At 39.6% G+C, this 17,521-nt stretch overlaps 1 protein-coding gene across 1 annotated transcript in view; it reads left to right on the plus strand.

Annotated features, from left to right (window-relative positions):
- The window catches only part of LOC102812135 (ubiquitin-protein ligase E3A-like), an 86,362-nt gene extending 72,329 nt beyond the window's left edge, over positions 1–14,033 (plus strand). The window contains exons 5-6 of the mRNA XM_006861923.1: positions 6,787–7,097; positions 12,766–14,033. Of these exons, the coding sequence (XP_006861985.1) occupies positions 6,787–7,097; positions 12,766–14,033 (1,579 nt within the window). The remainder of the gene's footprint in view (positions 1–6,786; positions 7,098–12,765) is intronic.
- Positions 14,034–17,521: the final 3,488 nt, after the last annotated feature.

Here is a 17,521-nt window from a genome sequence, read left to right on the forward strand (position 1 = left end):
AATCCTCTCTTTCAGTCACTTCTGCCCTCCTCTCCTTGCTGTTAGGTGCTGACTAGTCAATTCCGACCTGTAGCGACCCTGTATATGGTCTCCGTGGAGCAGTTGGCGGGCCCGTGCCGCTGGCCCTACAGATCAAAAGGGTCTGTAGTGTGTCACCTCTGCCCACAGCGCTGTGCCAGACTCCTCTCACACCAGTGAAAATGAATAGGCAGGCCACATATGGCGGGTAACCGAGTACCCCGCACAGGGCCTCTGAGTAGCGGCCCGTGAGCTTGAGCCGCCGACCCCGCAGACTGGAAGGCACTGCAGTGGCACTCCAGTCCACCGTGCTACAGTGGGGGACGGCTCTCAAATCCGTGAGTGCAAGCCGACTGAATAGGACACACAGCCGTGTCTCCTGTATATGGTTTTCTATGAGTGATTAGTGAGCATGAACTGCTGGCTCCGTCCCACCGGGCCTGTCGCTCAAAGGAATCTGCAGTGCAGCAGTCCACTCCACAGCACTATGCTGGGTTCTCTTTCAAACCAGTGAAGTCTGTCCCAGTTGCTTGTTCTCCTGGCAGAGGAGATCGCCAGGGGTGTGGGTGGGTCCCGACCGCTCAGCCAAGCCCCTACCTCCTCTCTCCCAGATGTATGTGGGCAAACTGTGAGCGCACCCCCTCCCGACACCAAAGAAAGAAGAGAAAAAACAAATAGTTCTGACCCGCCCCAAGTTGGCAAAGCACCCTATATGTTCCTGCGGGCGTTTCCGCGGCTTGGCGTCTTCTGCGGCCCCTCTTCAGTCCAGCCGCCCTGTCTCTCCCAGGCTATGGGCCCAGATCATCTAGCCTGGCCAGCGGGTTTAAGGGTACGTGCCCTCCTGCCTCAGCTCCAACTTCCACTGGCTACAAGTCTCCCAGCCTCTAGACCGCTCCTATCTGTGGGTCTGAATCCTGGAGCTCTGTCTTGTCTCCTTTCTGCCTGGCATTCCGAGCCACTTTTGCCGCCGACCCTCGCCCTAGCCGTCAGCAAGTCCTGCCCTCTGTGCTTCTTCAGTTAATCTAAGATGTTATTGCTCTGTTTTGGATCTCTCTAGATTTTGCTATTTGTTGATAAGTTGTGGGGTGCAGCGGTTGCAGCTCACAATTCCTGCAATTTTTCAGAGTTTGGGGCCTGGCAGATTAAACCACAGCAGGGGTGTTTTGTTATTGGGATTGAGTTGCTACCTAACCTGGGCCTGGTCCCTGAGACTGAGAGTTGACCTGGGCTGAAGGGGTGGGGGACGGGCTTCGTGCTTGTGGGCAAATGGGGTCTGTTTTTGATGACATCTAAAATGCCTCTTTGTCCCCCTGTGCCTTGGGCCTCCCAATTTTCCCTATATATTCACCGGTTGTGCCTAATGTAGCTATGAGAACCCTCCCCTGGGATGGACTATGTTGGGTCCTGCGGGCTTACTGGTTCTGTGAGAGTGTCCTCCTTGTGAGTGCGTCCGTTCAGGCTCTGTTAGGTTCTGCCGGGGAGCAGACAGGTGGGAGTTAAAAATGCTCGTGCCTCCTCAATCTTTTGTTCTTTCAAAAAACCAAGTTCATAGAGTTGCAGCCTAATGTTTTATGTTTGCCCAAAAGCTGTCTGTCTACCAGGCTGGAGCCCCTATTGTGACCCTGCCCGCTACTTGTCCCGAGCTCACGTACCTGTCCTGCGGGTCAGGAAAGTGCCGCCCGCTCTCTTTTTTATATATTCTTATGTATGTTCTGCTTGGGTTTTTTTTAAATGTATATATGTGTATACCATGGCAGTAGAGTTTAAAAATTCATATTAATTTAGTCTCTTTAATTTTCTTAAATGAATTCAAAACAATTTCTCAGTAAAATTTCTGATTCTTATATTTGCTAACTATACTCCCAACCATTTCCCTAATCCTTAAGCTGTTTTCAGGTGTTTAACTTTGACAATGAATAAAGCAAGTCATTATTTAACAAGGCTAAGTTGTGTCTCCATACCCATATAATCATCCTTAAGATAGTGAACTCATCTGCCTATCTCCCTGAAACAGTAGAGCCCCTTTTATGTAACTTAAGGACCTGGTTCAAACTCACCTGTTGCTCCTCAGAAATCGTATGTTGTTGTTGGGTGCCATCCATTTGGTTGCAACGCATAGATCCCTTCTATAGTGTTTCCAAGGAGTGGCTGGTGGGTTTGACCCTTGGACGTGAGACTGTCAGTTCAGTGTTTATCATGTAGCACTATGTTTGGACTTCCTGGAAATCCTATACGGGTCATTATAAGTCAGAATCAGGTTGACGGTACTCAACAACACAACAACCAGAATGACAACAAGGACTTGGCATAGTAATGTCTCTGAGGCAGTTTTTTTATTTAAACTGAAAGAGAAATTTGGAAGTTACTAGGTTATTGCTAAAGCTTGGGGGAAAACGTAAAACTGTTTAACGATGAATTTAAAAGGGAACGGGTTTAATGACTGATACCTGGGGAATGTGACCCTTTCTAGATTAGGAAGGAAGGTTTCTGGAGAACATCCAGAGATGTGGAAGGAAACCAGGAAATATCCTGAAAACCCAAAGTAAATAATTTTTTAAAGGAATTCATTTCTTAGGAAGGTCAAGTAAAATAAGTGGTTGGTTGGTTACAACAGTTTGGGCATTGCCAAGTCCCATTCAGTAACCAGTTACTGCTGTTGAGTTGATTCCATGTGTGCCAGAGACCTGGATGCCATCAGGTTTCCAGTGGCTGCTTTTCCAGAAGTAGATTGCCATGCGGTTCTCTCAAAACATCTGAGTCAACTTGAAGCTCCAACCTTTTCTTTACCATTTGAGCACATTGAAGGCATTAAGGATGTCTGGTCCTGTAGAAAGCCTCTGAAATCATTTGGTCTGGCCCTGCTATCACATTAGGGATGAATTAATGAAATGTTTGACCAAATATAGGAAGCTAATTTTTAAGTTGATAATTTTGTGTGGCCTGCTATTTATGTTACAGATTATGGCAGAAACCAGGTTCCTTGTCCCTAGTTTACATGGTGAATCCCTTACACCCCTGAGCATTTTAGCTGCTCCAGCATTGTTCCCCTTTCCCGTGGAGACACCAACCTCATTTTTATCCCAGAGCCTCAGTCTTGTATATTTCCCCCCTTCTTACTTGTCTTCTCCTATTGCATCTGTTCTTCCTTGACTTTGAGAGGCGACCCTTGACCTTCTGGTTCTTGACATGCACTGTTCAATGTCAGGAGATCAGATAGAGAATTTTGTTGCACATTTCCTTTTTCCTCCATAGAGCAGTAGCAATGCAATAATTATATGGTGGTGGTGATGTGCGGTAGAGTCGGTTCCGACTCACAGCGACCCCTGCATAGGGTTTCTGAGGCTGTAAATCTTTATGAGGACAGAAAGCCTCATCTTTCTCCTGTGGAACAGCTATAAGTTTAGAACTGCTGACCCTGAGATTAGCAGCCCGATTCGTAGCCACTACACTAATAATTACAAGTTATTGTTAAGTGCCGTCGAGTTGGTTCTGACCCATAGCGACACTGTTATAGGGTGTCCGAGGAGTGACTGGTGAGCTTAAACTGCCGACCTTGCAGCTCAAATGGCTTTTAGAAGGAGATTATTTTATTTTATTCTTTAAGTTTATGTACTCAAGATGGGAATAAAAAGTCTGGGTAACTATCTTTGTTTACAGCTAAATCCAGTATTTCTAAAATTCATATAGTTAAAGGAACATTTCAACAGGTTTCTTCAGTACTCATATAAATCAACCTTTGATAATATAAATGGGAATAAAAGTTCATGGAAAAATGAAATCAAAAGATGCTGAAATTTCTCCAGTCACTTTTTGAAGCCCCTGTGTACACTAATAATGCTTTAGCGTAAGATTAAAGATTACTTTTAGGCAGTTTCCCAAGCTTATCGAAAAACCAGCTCTTGTGGTTTTTGGTCATTAGTGTCTAAGGCTTTAAATCTATTCTTGAGATGACCTCTTAATTCATGCAGAAAGAAAGAAAGGGTCAAAATGGATGTCAGAAGAGACACTGACACTTCCTCTCCAGTGTAGAGATGGTAAAGCAAATGGAAGAAAAGAGAAGGTCCAAGAGCTGAACAGAAAATTTCAAAGGTCAGCTTGAGAAGATATAGCCAAATATTACAATAAAATGTGCAAAGATCTGGAATCAGAAAACCAAAAAGGAAGAACACACTCAGCATTTCTAAAGCTGAGGGGACTGAAGAAAAAATTCAAGCCTTGGCTTTCATTATTGAAAGATTCTCTGGGCAAATTATTGAATGATGCAGAAAGCGTCAAAAGAAGATGAAAGGAATACACAGAGTCACTGTACCAAAAGGAAATGGTTAATGTTCAACCATTTCAAGAGGTAGCATATGATCAAGAGCCAGTGATCCTGAAGGAGAAAATCCAAGGTGCAATGAAGGAACTGGCAAAGAACAAGGCACCAGGAGTTGATGGAATAAACATTGAAATCTTTCAAGTAAGTGAGGCGGCACAGGAGGCACTCATTCATCTGTGCCAAGAAATTTGGAAGACAACTATCTGGCTGACTGATTGGAAGAGATCCATATTTGTGCCCATTCCAAAGAGAGGTGACCCAACGGAATGTGGAAATCATCGGCTATAAAATCTCTTTGATATCCCGTGCGAGTAAAGTTTTACTAAGGAAATGGCTGCAAGCATACATTGACTGAGAACTTCCAGAGGTTCAAGCCAGATTCAGAAGAGGCCGTGGAATGAGGGATATCATTGCTGATGTCTGGTGGATCTTGACTGAAAGCAGAGAATATCAGAAAGATGTTTACCTGTGCTTTATTGACTACACAAAGGCTTTTGATTGTGTGTATCATGACATGAAATGGACAACATTCTGGAAAACTTAATTGTGCTCAAGAGGAATCTGAATCTGTACATGGACCAAGAGGCAGTTGTGTGAACAGAACATGGAAACATTGAATAGTTTGCGACAAGGTTGTATTCTTTCACCATACTTATTCAACCTGTATGCTGAGCAAATAATGTGAAAAATTATAGAACCAAAGTGGAGTGAATGTGTTAGGATGGTCGCTTTTTTTTGTTACTTATATAGATAGTTTGGAGACAGAGTTCTGCCTTTCAAACATAATTAGATTGATATATTCCATATTCCGTTTTTATTTCCTTGTTAATTGTTGGGTTCCTCATGATTACCATGAGGTACTTAGACTTGAGTTCCATTTGCTACTTATCCATATGTGTTAGTAAGATTCCTTTTGTGTGAACATTTTGAGAATCACTTTGGTGAATTTTTTTTTTCTCATTGTTTATTTCTTTTTGTTTGTAATTCTGATGTTTATGAAATTGAAGCCAAAGGAAATAATTACAAATTGTTTCTTTGGACCCAGTAGAGTATTCTTCAATTATTGTAATCTGTTAACATTAACTAGTTAGAAGCATTGTACTTTAAGAGTTGATGAAGCCGGTAATGTAGTACAAATTCTTGCCTGATTTGAGAGTTGTTTCCTGGTATCACTGTGCATTCGCTCTGTGGGAGCAACTCCAGTGGAGTAGGATTCTGTCTACTTCAAGCTTACAGTCTAACTTTACTTTTAGGTTTCTGTGACAGGGATTGAAACATAATTAGGTGGTATGTAGAGAAAAAGAACTATAAATGGAGAGAAAAGTAAAATCCACAAAACACACTTAGAATTGCATGGCATGATTTAAGAATTAATATTTTGTTATTAAAAATACAAGCCCAAGAAGCTGTAAACAATTGCTTTTCTTATACTGAAAATTATTCTAGATTACCCACTGCCATAAAGTAAATTCTGAATCATTGTAGTTTAATGATAAATTTTAATGAGGCAGATTAATGACCACTTTTGGGATTAAGGTTGTATGTTTTGGACCCTTTTTTTTTTTTTTTCTTTCTTAACTGTATAACACTAATTTTGGATATTTAATTGCAAATTTATATTTTAAATCTCCCATGTGGTAGGTAATGGAAAAAGAATGAATTCTTGTTCTAGACAAGATGGTAGTCAAGCATTTGTAAGCTATTAAACTGGTGAATATATGAAGGGAAACAAAATCTGGATTGATACTTTTAGTACATTTTCATTTTCTTAATGCTAATTTTTGAAGTGGTAAAATAATAAAATTGTCTTAGAAAAACCTCTATACCATGTGATGTTTTTAGCTGTTGTGCTAAATAAACAAGTAAGCAATAGTAGTAGCCCTGGTGTGGTGCTGCGGTTCACTGTGAACCACCAGTTTGATGGCTCAGACTCACCTTTAAGTTTAGAACTGCTGGAAATCCATCCTATACGGGATTGCTGTAAATTGGAACCGGCACTTACCAAAACAACGATTACAAAGTTTTTAATTTTTAAAATCTAATATATGTATATTATATGAAAAAGAATTGTTTTTGGTTAAGCATTGACATTGTTTTTATTGTTAGTGCCCTCAAGTCAGGTCCGACCCATGGCGGCTGTGTATAGAGTTTCTGAGAAGTGGCTGGTGAGCTTGAACCACCGACCTTGCAATTTCAAATGACTCTGCAGTGCAGCGCATTAACTCACAGCGTCACACTATGACTCTGTTGCTTTATCATAGTATCTATCATATATTTCATTACTTAGAAGTTTGGGCAAAGAGTGGATATTCCTTTTCTGTACCCCATTTTAATATACAAGTTTATCTTGTGAATTCTAACTTTTTCTTTGCTGATGATTTGTTGAACTGTTTACCAGAGTTGTAGTAGTCAATCGCTGTGCTTACTGTTTGTTTGAATGTTTGGTACAGGAAGCGAGCAGCTGCAAAGCATCTAATAGAACGCTACTACCACCAGTTAACTGAGGGCTGCGGAAATGAGGTCTGCACAAATGAGTTTTGTGCTTCCTGTCCAACTTTTCGTCGTATGGATAACAACGCAGCCGCTATTAAAGCCCTTGAGCTTTATAAGATTAATGCAAAACTCTGTGATCCTCATCCCTCCAAGAAAGGCGCAAGTTCAGCTTACCTTGAGAACAACTCTAAAGGTGCCCACGACAAGTCCTGCACGGACATAAAAATGAATAAGAAAGAAGGACAAGGAGCTAGAGATGATTTTAAAGGTAAGGTGTTCTCACTGTTGAGATTTCTAGTGTGTGTTTTTTGGTTTGTTTTGTCTAATTTTGTGACATTATTAAGACATATAGGATAGATAACAGATTTTTATTGTGATAAAGGACAACTGACAACTGAGTTAATGACTCACTGCCCTTTACTGGTTTTATAGACTGTAATTAGAAATATATTGTCGTTGTTATTATGAAGTGCCGTTGAGTTGGTTGTGACCCATAGCGACCCTGTGTAGGTTTCCAAGGAGCAGTTGGTGAGCTTAAACCACCAACCTTGCAGTTCAAACTGCTTTGCATTAACCCACAGTGCCACACCAGGACTCCCAAGATTCATTTATTCATTTATTAATGGGTGGTTAAACTCTGAAACTAGGCCACAAAATCAGTTTTTATATTATATAATACCTAGAATTAAATATCTGAAATTCTGGATCTCTGGGATTATACAGTGAAAGAAGCAGAAAGAGGGAGAGGATGTCCTTTTCTTTTTTAAAAAAAACAAATGGCAAAAATTATTATAGATTTTGTATTAATGGCCAGGAAAATAATTCTGCTTTTCCTTCTCACATGTTCTTCCCAGGTTGCACTTATCTCTCCTCCTGGGACCGGGTATACTCACACTGCCAAGGATCAGTCCTCTCTCTGCCTCGTTTGCGTTTCTAGTTCTCTGTTCCCATGAGAGTAATGAGATTAGTGAGTGAGCTGCAGAGTTTGACTCAGGAGAGGCACTTATGCTGCTGTCTTCCAATACATTACTCTTCTCCCTCCACCTTGTTTTCTTCTCCAAAGTTTTGCCTATACTAGGAGGGGTCTTCAAAAAGTTTGTTGAAAAGTGGAATTAAAAATAAAAAATAAGAACTTTTTTTTTCCCAGCAAAAGCTCCATCAAAGTTAATACCATTTTTTTAAGTGATGATACCAAACATTAGTCCATCCCCAAAGAGCTGAGCGTTCTGGAATTTAACCATGTTGGTCAGTCTGTTTTATATTAGTAACTGAAGAAAATAGATGCCCTGTAAAGATTTTTTAAGATTTGGAAATAGTCAGAGGGAGCCAACTGAAGACAGTAAAGTGGATGATACTTAATGAATTCCTTTCAAAACTTAACACAGTTGCCCATGTTTCTAGAGAGGAATTAGCAAGAGTGTTATTTTGGTAGAAAAGGACTCTTTGAGGACTGTTCCAGGTGGTGTTCTGCTAAGGCCTTGGCTAACTTTCTCACAACACTCCCTATTGTGCTTACTATTGTGGCAGATGTTACCATTCTTTGGCCATAAAGAAAGTCAACAAGCAAAATTCCTTGAGCTTTCCCCAGAATTGATGCCATGATCTTGACTGGTATCCTTTGGCTTTGACTGGTCCTTTTCCACTTCTTGGTTATTATTGCTTCATGTTCAGGCCTATGCTGGTAAAGCCATGTTTCATTTCCTGTTACAACTCTTCGAAGAACTGCTTTACGATCTTGGTCTCACTTATGTAAAATTTCCATTGAATACTCTGCTTTGTCTTCGGTTTATCAGGGAGCAGCAGTTTTGGCCCCCATCGAGCAGAAAGCTTGCTCAATTTTAATTTTCCAGTCAGAATTGTGAGGCCAACTTGTGTAATTACTTTTGAGATGTCTGTGCTGCTGTCAGTAGTCTTCAGCTAGGACGCAAAGGGGGGATTGTTTCCTCCAAGACTGCTGTGGACCTTCACGGCCATATTGTCCCCTCTTAAAACAAGTTATTTGTCTGCAAATTACAGATTTCTTTGGGGCATTGTCCCCATAAACTTCTTATAAAGAATCAGTAATTTTGCCATTTTTTCATCCAAAAACTTCACCATAAATTTGATATTTGTTCTTGCTTAATTTTATCAGAAGTCTTTTGCTCTGTTAGGATCTCGTTTCAAATTGCTGTTTGGTACTTCGTAGTGCCTCCGTTTAGATAATTAGATCCTGTTCAGGCGTGTTCTAACATGTTAGTGCGAGTTTATTTTGTTACAAAAATGTTTTTTGAAATCCATGCTTAATATTTTTCCCAATACTTATCTTCCATTTGTCCCCACCCTGTATATGAGTGTAAGTCACAAAGTATTTCTGCTAGTGGTCTCGTTCTAAACTAAATGTGTTTAAACGTGTCTGTGCAATCACTGGATGATCGCAGACAAGGTCTTCCAATTAAAACAGTGGTTTCTGGAAAGGGGGCCGGGGGATGAATCTGCTGGGTCAGTTAAATTAAAAGTGAAGAAGTCAGCTAAAAAGAATATTGTAGCTTTTGGGGATTCCAAAGGTGTGTACTCTAGATAAATTGTTTCCAAAGGATACAGGACATGGGGCTCATTATAAAGTTTTCAGAAAGCTAAAACCTACACTGGCGATCAAAAGGCCATGGAAATTGTGCTGAGGAAAAGTTTTTCTATCAGCACAGAGAACCTGCTCTTTCTATAAGGGTGCAAGACCTTTACCACGCAAATTTTACTGGGAAATCTTACCCTATCTGCCCTACATCCCTGATCTTTCCCCTTCAGACTTCCTTTTGTTCCCAAATCTTAAAAGAACATTTCAGAGGAATATGGGTTGAGTCCCTTGAAGACGTCAAAACTTTCATCTGAACATGCTGTAAATTGAAATATGTAGAATGCTTAGGGGAAGGCTTCATGTTAAGTGCCTTCTAGTCGGTTCCAACCCATAGCGACCCTGTATAGGGTTTCCAAGAAGCAGCTGGTGGGTTTGAACCACTGACTTTATGGCTCACAGTCAAGTGCTAACCCTACAGTGTAACACCATGTCTTAACTATGGTCAGTTCTAGATATGAATTTGCAGAAATACGAGTAGTGTGCTCCAAACTCTGTTTTTGCATAGGGTTTTTTTGTGTGTGTGTTTTAAGTGCACAATTGTATAGAGTATAAGAGTGACTGTAGGGTAAGCATGGGCCTGTGACCCCCAAAGTCAGTGGTTCGAGCCTGTGAGCCACTCCATGAGGTTTTCTGCTTCCCTAAAGACTTAAAGCCTTGGAAACCTTCATGATTAGCAAGCAAAGTGATTATTTCTTTCCAGGACAAGTATTTACGATAGCTAATTATTGTGCCATGGAGTCTTGGTGTTGTGCTGTAGGATAAACATTGAACTGGTAACAACAAGGTTAGGGCTTTAAACCCACCATCAGCTCCTTGGAAACCATATGAGTCAGAACCAACACGATGGCACTTAACAACAACAACACGTGACTATATTTTAGGAAATTAGATACAAATTCTGGATTGTTTTTTGAACTGTTAAATTTTTTTTACCAGTAAAATAATGGTAAATGGCTCCACCATTAGCAATTTCACACTTTTCAGAAAGGAAGTCCTGATGTTTGGCTGAAGATGCATATATATTCTTACTATCTATGAACTTGAAAATGAGTTCTTAAAGATTGTTGTTGTTTAGTGCCATCAAATCAGCTCTGACTCATAGCTGTCCTATATAGGGGTTTCTAGGAGCAGCTGGTGGATTTGAACCACTGACCTTGCAGTTCTGACTGACTTTGAGGTTCAGTGCATTATCCTGCAGCGCTACACCAGGGACCAGATAATAGGTTTATGGTGTGATAAAATTTGATATGTGTATGGTCTAGCTGTTGTAAGCCATTCGTCCTATGATTGTGTGCATTTTACATTTGTATTGTCTTTCCTGTGAAGTGACTACATTGAAACAGAGGTTAGTGTTTTACTAAACAGCTTCTCATGTACAGAGCAATGTTGTTGTTAAGTACCTTTGAGCCAATTCTGATTCAATAGCAACCCTGTATAGAGTTTCCGAAGAGCGGCTAGTGGGTTTAAACCATTTATTTTTTTATATATTGCAGTTCAAACCGACCTTGCAGTACCACACCAGGACTCCTGTGCCGTACATGGACAAGAGTATATTTGACATAGTGAAAGTAAAATTATTTGTGAATGAAGAATCATATGTGACACTAAAATTATGTTTCTTCGGTATTTGATCTAGTGATGACAAATTGATCATTCTTGATTATAGGATAAAGACTTTCTTAGTAGTATGCTCTTTGGCAATTTAAACTCCATAAAAGTAACATTTATTCTCCTGTGTAAGGAAATATCTGAGTAGTTTATTCAGAATAATTAGAGTTCTGTTATTGCTGTGTAGCATGATTGATTAAAAAAGAGGATTATATAATAATAAAAATAAGTATATTTCTGCAGTTAAGTTGCTTTAGTTATAGTAATTGTTTCAATGCAACATTGATCAGAACTAGAGAGTGCTATAATTTAACTTAGGGGGCTCTTTTGTATTAATTCCATAATTAGATAGGAGTTTTACTTCTCTGTAAGGAGTCCCAGTGGCACTGTAGGATAAGTACAGGACTGCTTGCTAACTGCAGGGTTGACAGTTCAAGCTCACCATTCTCTCATAGGTTTTATGCTTCAAAAACTCATACAGGGTCGCTGTGAGTCGCTACAAAAAGTACTTGATGGCAGTGGAAGTGTATTGTTGTTGTTAGGTGCCTTTGACTCAGTGGTGAATCACAGCGACACTATGCACAACAGGTGGGTGTACGGTACCTTATGAAAAGTGTTCTTTAAATATTAAATACTAATATGAAGGAAGTTTTGTAGAGACATGTTTTTGCTTGGATAATTTAAAGTTATTAGCTTATTTTGTGTGTCTAATAATGAAACTGGATTGTTTTTTCTATCTAAATGTAGGTCAGTTTTTGTTGTCTCCTTTTATTTAAGAGCAAACATTCCTAGAAGCCCACTAATATTCCACTGCACTAGCTGCTTAGTTGTCTGTTTTACTTGCCTGTTTATAGCTTGCTGTCTTCCCACTCTGTTTTTCTTTGCTCATTACCTATATTCTGCCACTCGGTGAATTTTATTCCAACCATGTTCTTGTCCTGCACATAATAGTTTCAACTTCAGGGCTTCTGAGAAGTGACATATTAGTTCTCAGTCACTAACAGAATGACGATTCTGAAACAAACAAGGAATTTAATTCTGATATACACATAAGTAGAAAAGGAGCTGTTTCCCAAAGAAGATAGGAAACCCTGCCTTATGTGTATCCTGACCTTTTTATTTGCAGAAAAGTAATGCAAGGAGCTCTGGTAGCGTAGTGGTTATGAATCGGGCTGCGAACCTTAAGGTCAGCGGTTCGAAACTACCAGCTACTCCGCGGGAGAAAGATGAGAGCCTGTACAGGGTCGCTATGGGTCGAAACCAACTCGATGGCACTTAACAACAACAACAACAATGCAATAAAAATCTCCTCAGAATAGTAGCTTCTGCTTGCACAGTTATAAGAGTTGTATTGGGATGAATCAGAACATGATATATTAAGAGCTGTCGTCAGTCACAAACAGCATTGAGTACAAAAGCGCCCTGGAGGCACGGTGTTTAAGGGCGAAATTTGAATAGACCAGTGATTCTACAGGAAAAAGATATGGTCCAGTGCCCTTTCTGTAGTGCCACATAAGGACCAAGGATCACAGCCTTGGAACCCCTGTGGGGCAATTAGTCCTGTGCTGTGTCCTGTAATGCTGAGTTGGCACGATGGCAGCAGGTTTGGTTACAGGTTTTTGTTATAAAGTATAAAATGCTTGTTTTACTTTTTGCTACAACAAAGTAAATACATGTATTATGAAAATAAATGTCTTTTTTTCCTTCAATTTTCTAGATGTGACTTACCTAACAGAAGAAAAGGTATATGAAATTCTTGAATTGTGTAGAGCCAGAGAGGATTATTCCCCTTTGATCCGAGTTATTGGAAGAGTCTTTTCTAGTGCTGAGGCACTGGTTCAGAGCTTTCGGAAAATCAAAAAACATACCAAGGAAGAACTGAAATCACTTCAAGGAAAAGATGAAGACAAGGATGAAGATGAAAAGGAGAAAGCTGCCTGTTCTGCTGCTGCTATGGAAGAAGATGCAGAAGCCTCCTCCTCAAAGATTGGCGGGAACTCGCAGGGAGACAACAACTTACAGAAATTGGGCCCTGAGGACGTGTCCGTGGATATCGATGCCATTAGAAGGGTTTACACCAGATTGCTCTCAAATGAAAAAATAGAAACTGCCTTTCTTAATGCACTTGTATACTTGTCACCTAATGTGGAATGTGACTTGACCTATCACAATGTGTACTCCAGAGACCCTAACTATCTGAATTTGTTCATTATTGTAATGGAGAATGGGAATCTCCACAGTCCCGAATATTTGGAAATGGCTTTGCCGTTGTTTTGCAAAGCAATGAGCAAGCTTCCCCTTGCAGCCCAAGGAAAACTAGTCAGACTGTGGTCTAAATACAATGCGGACCAGATTCGGAGAATGATGGAAACATTTCAGCAACTTATTACTTACAAAGTCATAAGCAATGAATTTAACAATCGAAATCTAGTGAATGATGATGATGCCATTGTTGCTGCTTCAAAGTGTTTGAAGATGGTTTACTATGCAAATGTAGTGGGAGGGGAAGTGGACACAAATCATAATGAAGAAGATGATGAAGAGCCCATCCCAGAATCCAGTGAACTGACCCTCCAGGAGTTGTTGGGAGATGAAAGAAGAAACAAGAAAGGTCCTCGAGTGGACCCACTGGAAACTGAACTTGGTGTTAAAACTCTAGATTGTCGGAAACCACTTATCCCTTTTGAAGAATTTATTAACGAACCACTGAATGATGTTCTAGAAATGGATAAAGATTACACTTTTTTCAAAGTAGAAACAGAAAACAAATTCTCTTTTATGACATGTCCATTTATATTGAATGCTGTCACAAAGAATTTGGGGTTATATTATGACAATAGGATCCGCATGTACAGTGAACGGAGAATCACTGTTCTCTACAGTTTAGTTCAAGGACAGCAGTTGAACCCATATTTGAGACTCAAAGTCAGACGTGATCATATCATAGATGATGCACTTGTCCGGGTAAGTTGGTCAAATGTTTAAAGTTAATACTGTTTAAAAATTAAAGCACTAATGGTGGGAGTATTGGAGAAGAGGTTATAATAGAGGTCACTTGAATTCATTTTATAAGTTACTCCAGAAAAATGTATGTGTGAAAGCTTACAACCTAGTGATACGTTAACATTTCTAATCTTAATTTAGAGTATTTCTGTTGTCTTGCACGTGGTTTTATTGAACTTCACAGTTAGGAGTTTTGTACAAATTGAAGATGGGTGGCAGCCTTGTGGGGAACAAGTCTTTCGATGTCATTTTTCCAACAGCCTGTGCTCGCTTCATGTGTCTTTCACAGTCTGGTGAGTTTCACAGTATTTCAAATTTTTCCATAATGCTGTTGCACATAAATAGACTATCGTACAGTGTAGACACAGCTTTTGTGTGCACTGAGACACAAAACCGTCCTGTGACTCCTTGCTTTGTTGAAATACTTACTTTGTTGCGGTGTTCTGGAATGGAACCTGCCGTAGCTTGTGCATTAGTGTGGAATAGTTGCTCTCTTTGAAAATACATTTTCTCAATCTTAACTAGTCCCAGAGGCCTGCTGAGTTTGAAGAGAAGTGGGTATAGGGGTAAGGCCAGATGCAGAACAGTGCAGACACCCAATATAGGTATGAATGTGAAATCTAACCAGTAGGTTTTGACCGAAAACTCAGTCACTTAAAATTTAGAATTGTATGAATGAGCAGTTGGTAAGAAGGACCATCAACAGGTTTATACTGATTGCTTGTATGAATTTGGCTTCTTACTTGCTGCTATTCATGTGTTGCTGATTTGGTTCCAACTCGTAGCAACCATGCATAAGGTTTCCAAGGAGCAGCTGAAGGGCTTGAACTGCTGACCTTGTGGATAGCAGTCCAGTGCTGATCCTACAAGCGCCCCAATTGTACCACTCTAAATGTCCCTGTGCTGTATTGCTCTGGTTGTAGTAGTTTCTTTGCACTTAACTATCCTTAGGGTAACTCTAGGTCTTACAGTTGGAAATTTGCAGTCAGTAGTACCTGTATTGTCAACCCAATTCAGTGACGGGGAGCTGGGAACATACTGGGAACTCAGGTACCTCACCTTCTAACTTTCTGTTTCTCAAAATGGAGTTGCGACATTCTTTCCTGTAACTCTCAGAAATTTAAAATTTTGTACCCCAGTTAAGAATGTGGGACTCTAGCTTAGTCAGAATACAGTAATATTGCCAGATATACATTACAAAAGTTTACGTTAGTCACATGGTGATTTGTCATATTCATGGTTATTAGGAAATCCTCATCATTGCTAACTCTTTTTCATCAACTTAAAGTACAGTTGAATGTCAATTAAAATTCAAATGTAATCAGTCTTCTTTATTAATGAAGGATAGGAACACTTGACCCAGTGCTTATATTAACTTTGAAATGTATTTTCAGTTAGAATGGATTCCTCTAAAATCTGAAAATTAACAAAACTGTGCAACTTGTGGGAAAGGTTGGTTGAGTTCTCAGAAATTTAAAAAAAGGTCCTGTGTCTCCTTTCTTGTTAACTAGTTTGTAAAAATTTCAAATAAATTTACTTGTATGGTAAATTTAGAATGAAGAATTTAGAAATTATGGAAAGATTTTGCATTATTTAAACAACTCACGCAGTTTTTTAACTGGGATAGAGAGGGGAATTAACTGCCCAGAATAATACCATTGCTGAATTTCTGGTGTCTTTTTTAACTGACGTAGTTGTGAGCAACTTGAATAATTATTGTACTTAATAACTGACTTTAGGAAAATGTCAATTTATTTTACATGGGTTAGCTGAATGGCAGGTTATTATATAAGGATGTAAGTGATGTTTTATGAGAAGCGGGTTGAAGTCCATTACTGAATATATATTGCTAAGCAGAAGTTTGAGTGCTAGAACCACACATTCTGTGTGTGGCTTCTTGGGTAGGGACCCTTCAGTTGGTTTTGGAAAAAGCAATGCCCATCTTTCAAAAAACAAGATTATTCTCTGCAAATTTCAGTCCAGTGTATCAAAACTAAAAGCAACAACAAACAACCAGTTCATTTATCTGCCATCTTCATAGTAAAACAAGACTGCTGTTTTTGTGAAGATCCATAGAGTTGGTTCCTACTCATAATACCACTGTATGGACTTTCTACCAACACAAGTTTAGATACTTGCTGTATCCAATTTGAATCCATTTTGAAGATTTGTCTTCTGGAAAACAGTGGAAAGAATAGCCATTTCAGTTTATAACTTTTTAAAAGGCATTAGAGTAAAATGGCATTAGCGCTCATGAATTGTGCTAACAAATTACTGTTTTTAACCAGCTCTACTCAATTATGTCAGAGCTGGAAATGAAGATTTGCTTCATATTACTAGTCAGTATTAACTGTTGTTGTTATGTGCCGTGGAGTCGGTTCTGACTCATAGAAACCTTATACAGAATTTCTGAGGCTATAAATTTTCATGGGAACAGAAAGCCTCATCTTTTTCCCATAGAACAGCTGGTAGTTTTGAACTGCTGACCGTGAGATTTGCAGCCCGATTTGTAACCACAGCACAACCAGAGCTCATTATTAACTAGGCCGTCCTTATACGTGAATAATAGAAAAATAAATGTTAAAACGGGTGTTGAAAGTCAAAATGGTAGTCTTCCTTTTTAGAGAAAAGATTAACAGCAGATCATTTTGATAAAAGTCACATTATTTGAGTAACAAGAAGTAGAAGGTTTGCAACAAAAAAGATTAAACTCTCCTAGTAAATTATAGGAGTCCTGGTGTGTATGCCACTGTAGGATAAGCACTGAACTGATAGCCACATGTTTGGTGGTTCAAACCCAGCAGTCCTGCTCCTTGGAAACCCTGTTACAGGGTCAGTATGAGTTGGAACCTTTTCAACAGCACTTAGCAACAATATCAAATGAACTTGCAAGGTAGCACCGTGGCACTGTAGGCTAGACATTAGAACGCGAACCACAGGGTTAGTAGTTTGAGCCCACTAGCTGCTCCACTGGTGAAAGCTGAGACTTTCAGTTCCTGCAAAGATTTATGGTCTGGAAAACCCTGTACAGGGTTGCTGTGAGTCAGAACCGACTCGAAGGCACTTAACAATAGCAGGTGAACTTTAGAAAGAGGTGCCAGTGGGGCTTTTCTGCTGTCGTATTCTCCCAGGGTCTACTTTGGTTTCTAAGCCTCCTCCTTCTTTCTAAAGCACTTTAATAACAAAATGCAACTTGTACCTGGTCATTTTGAACCAGAATAAGTAGGAAGAAATGAGAAACTTTGTGTTGAGCTCAATATTAGTAATTATAGAATCTTAGACTAAGAGTTCAAAGGTAACTTGGAGATCATCTACTCCTTAGTTTATAAATGAGTTGCAGAAGAATTTAGTAACTATGCATATGATTCTCTTGAGTATGGTTTCTATTGGCTCTTACAGTTTTAGTTGCTAATTACACGATTAGCTAGCTTGGAGGAGGAGATGGTATACTAACTTGGATTATGGATCTC

Source organism: Chrysochloris asiatica, unplaced genomic scaffold (genome assembly GCF_000296735.1).
Source record: "Chrysochloris asiatica unplaced genomic scaffold, ChrAsi1.0 scaffold00044, whole genome shotgun sequence".
Classification (NCBI taxonomy): domain Eukaryota; kingdom Metazoa; phylum Chordata; class Mammalia; order Afrosoricida; family Chrysochloridae; genus Chrysochloris; species Chrysochloris asiatica.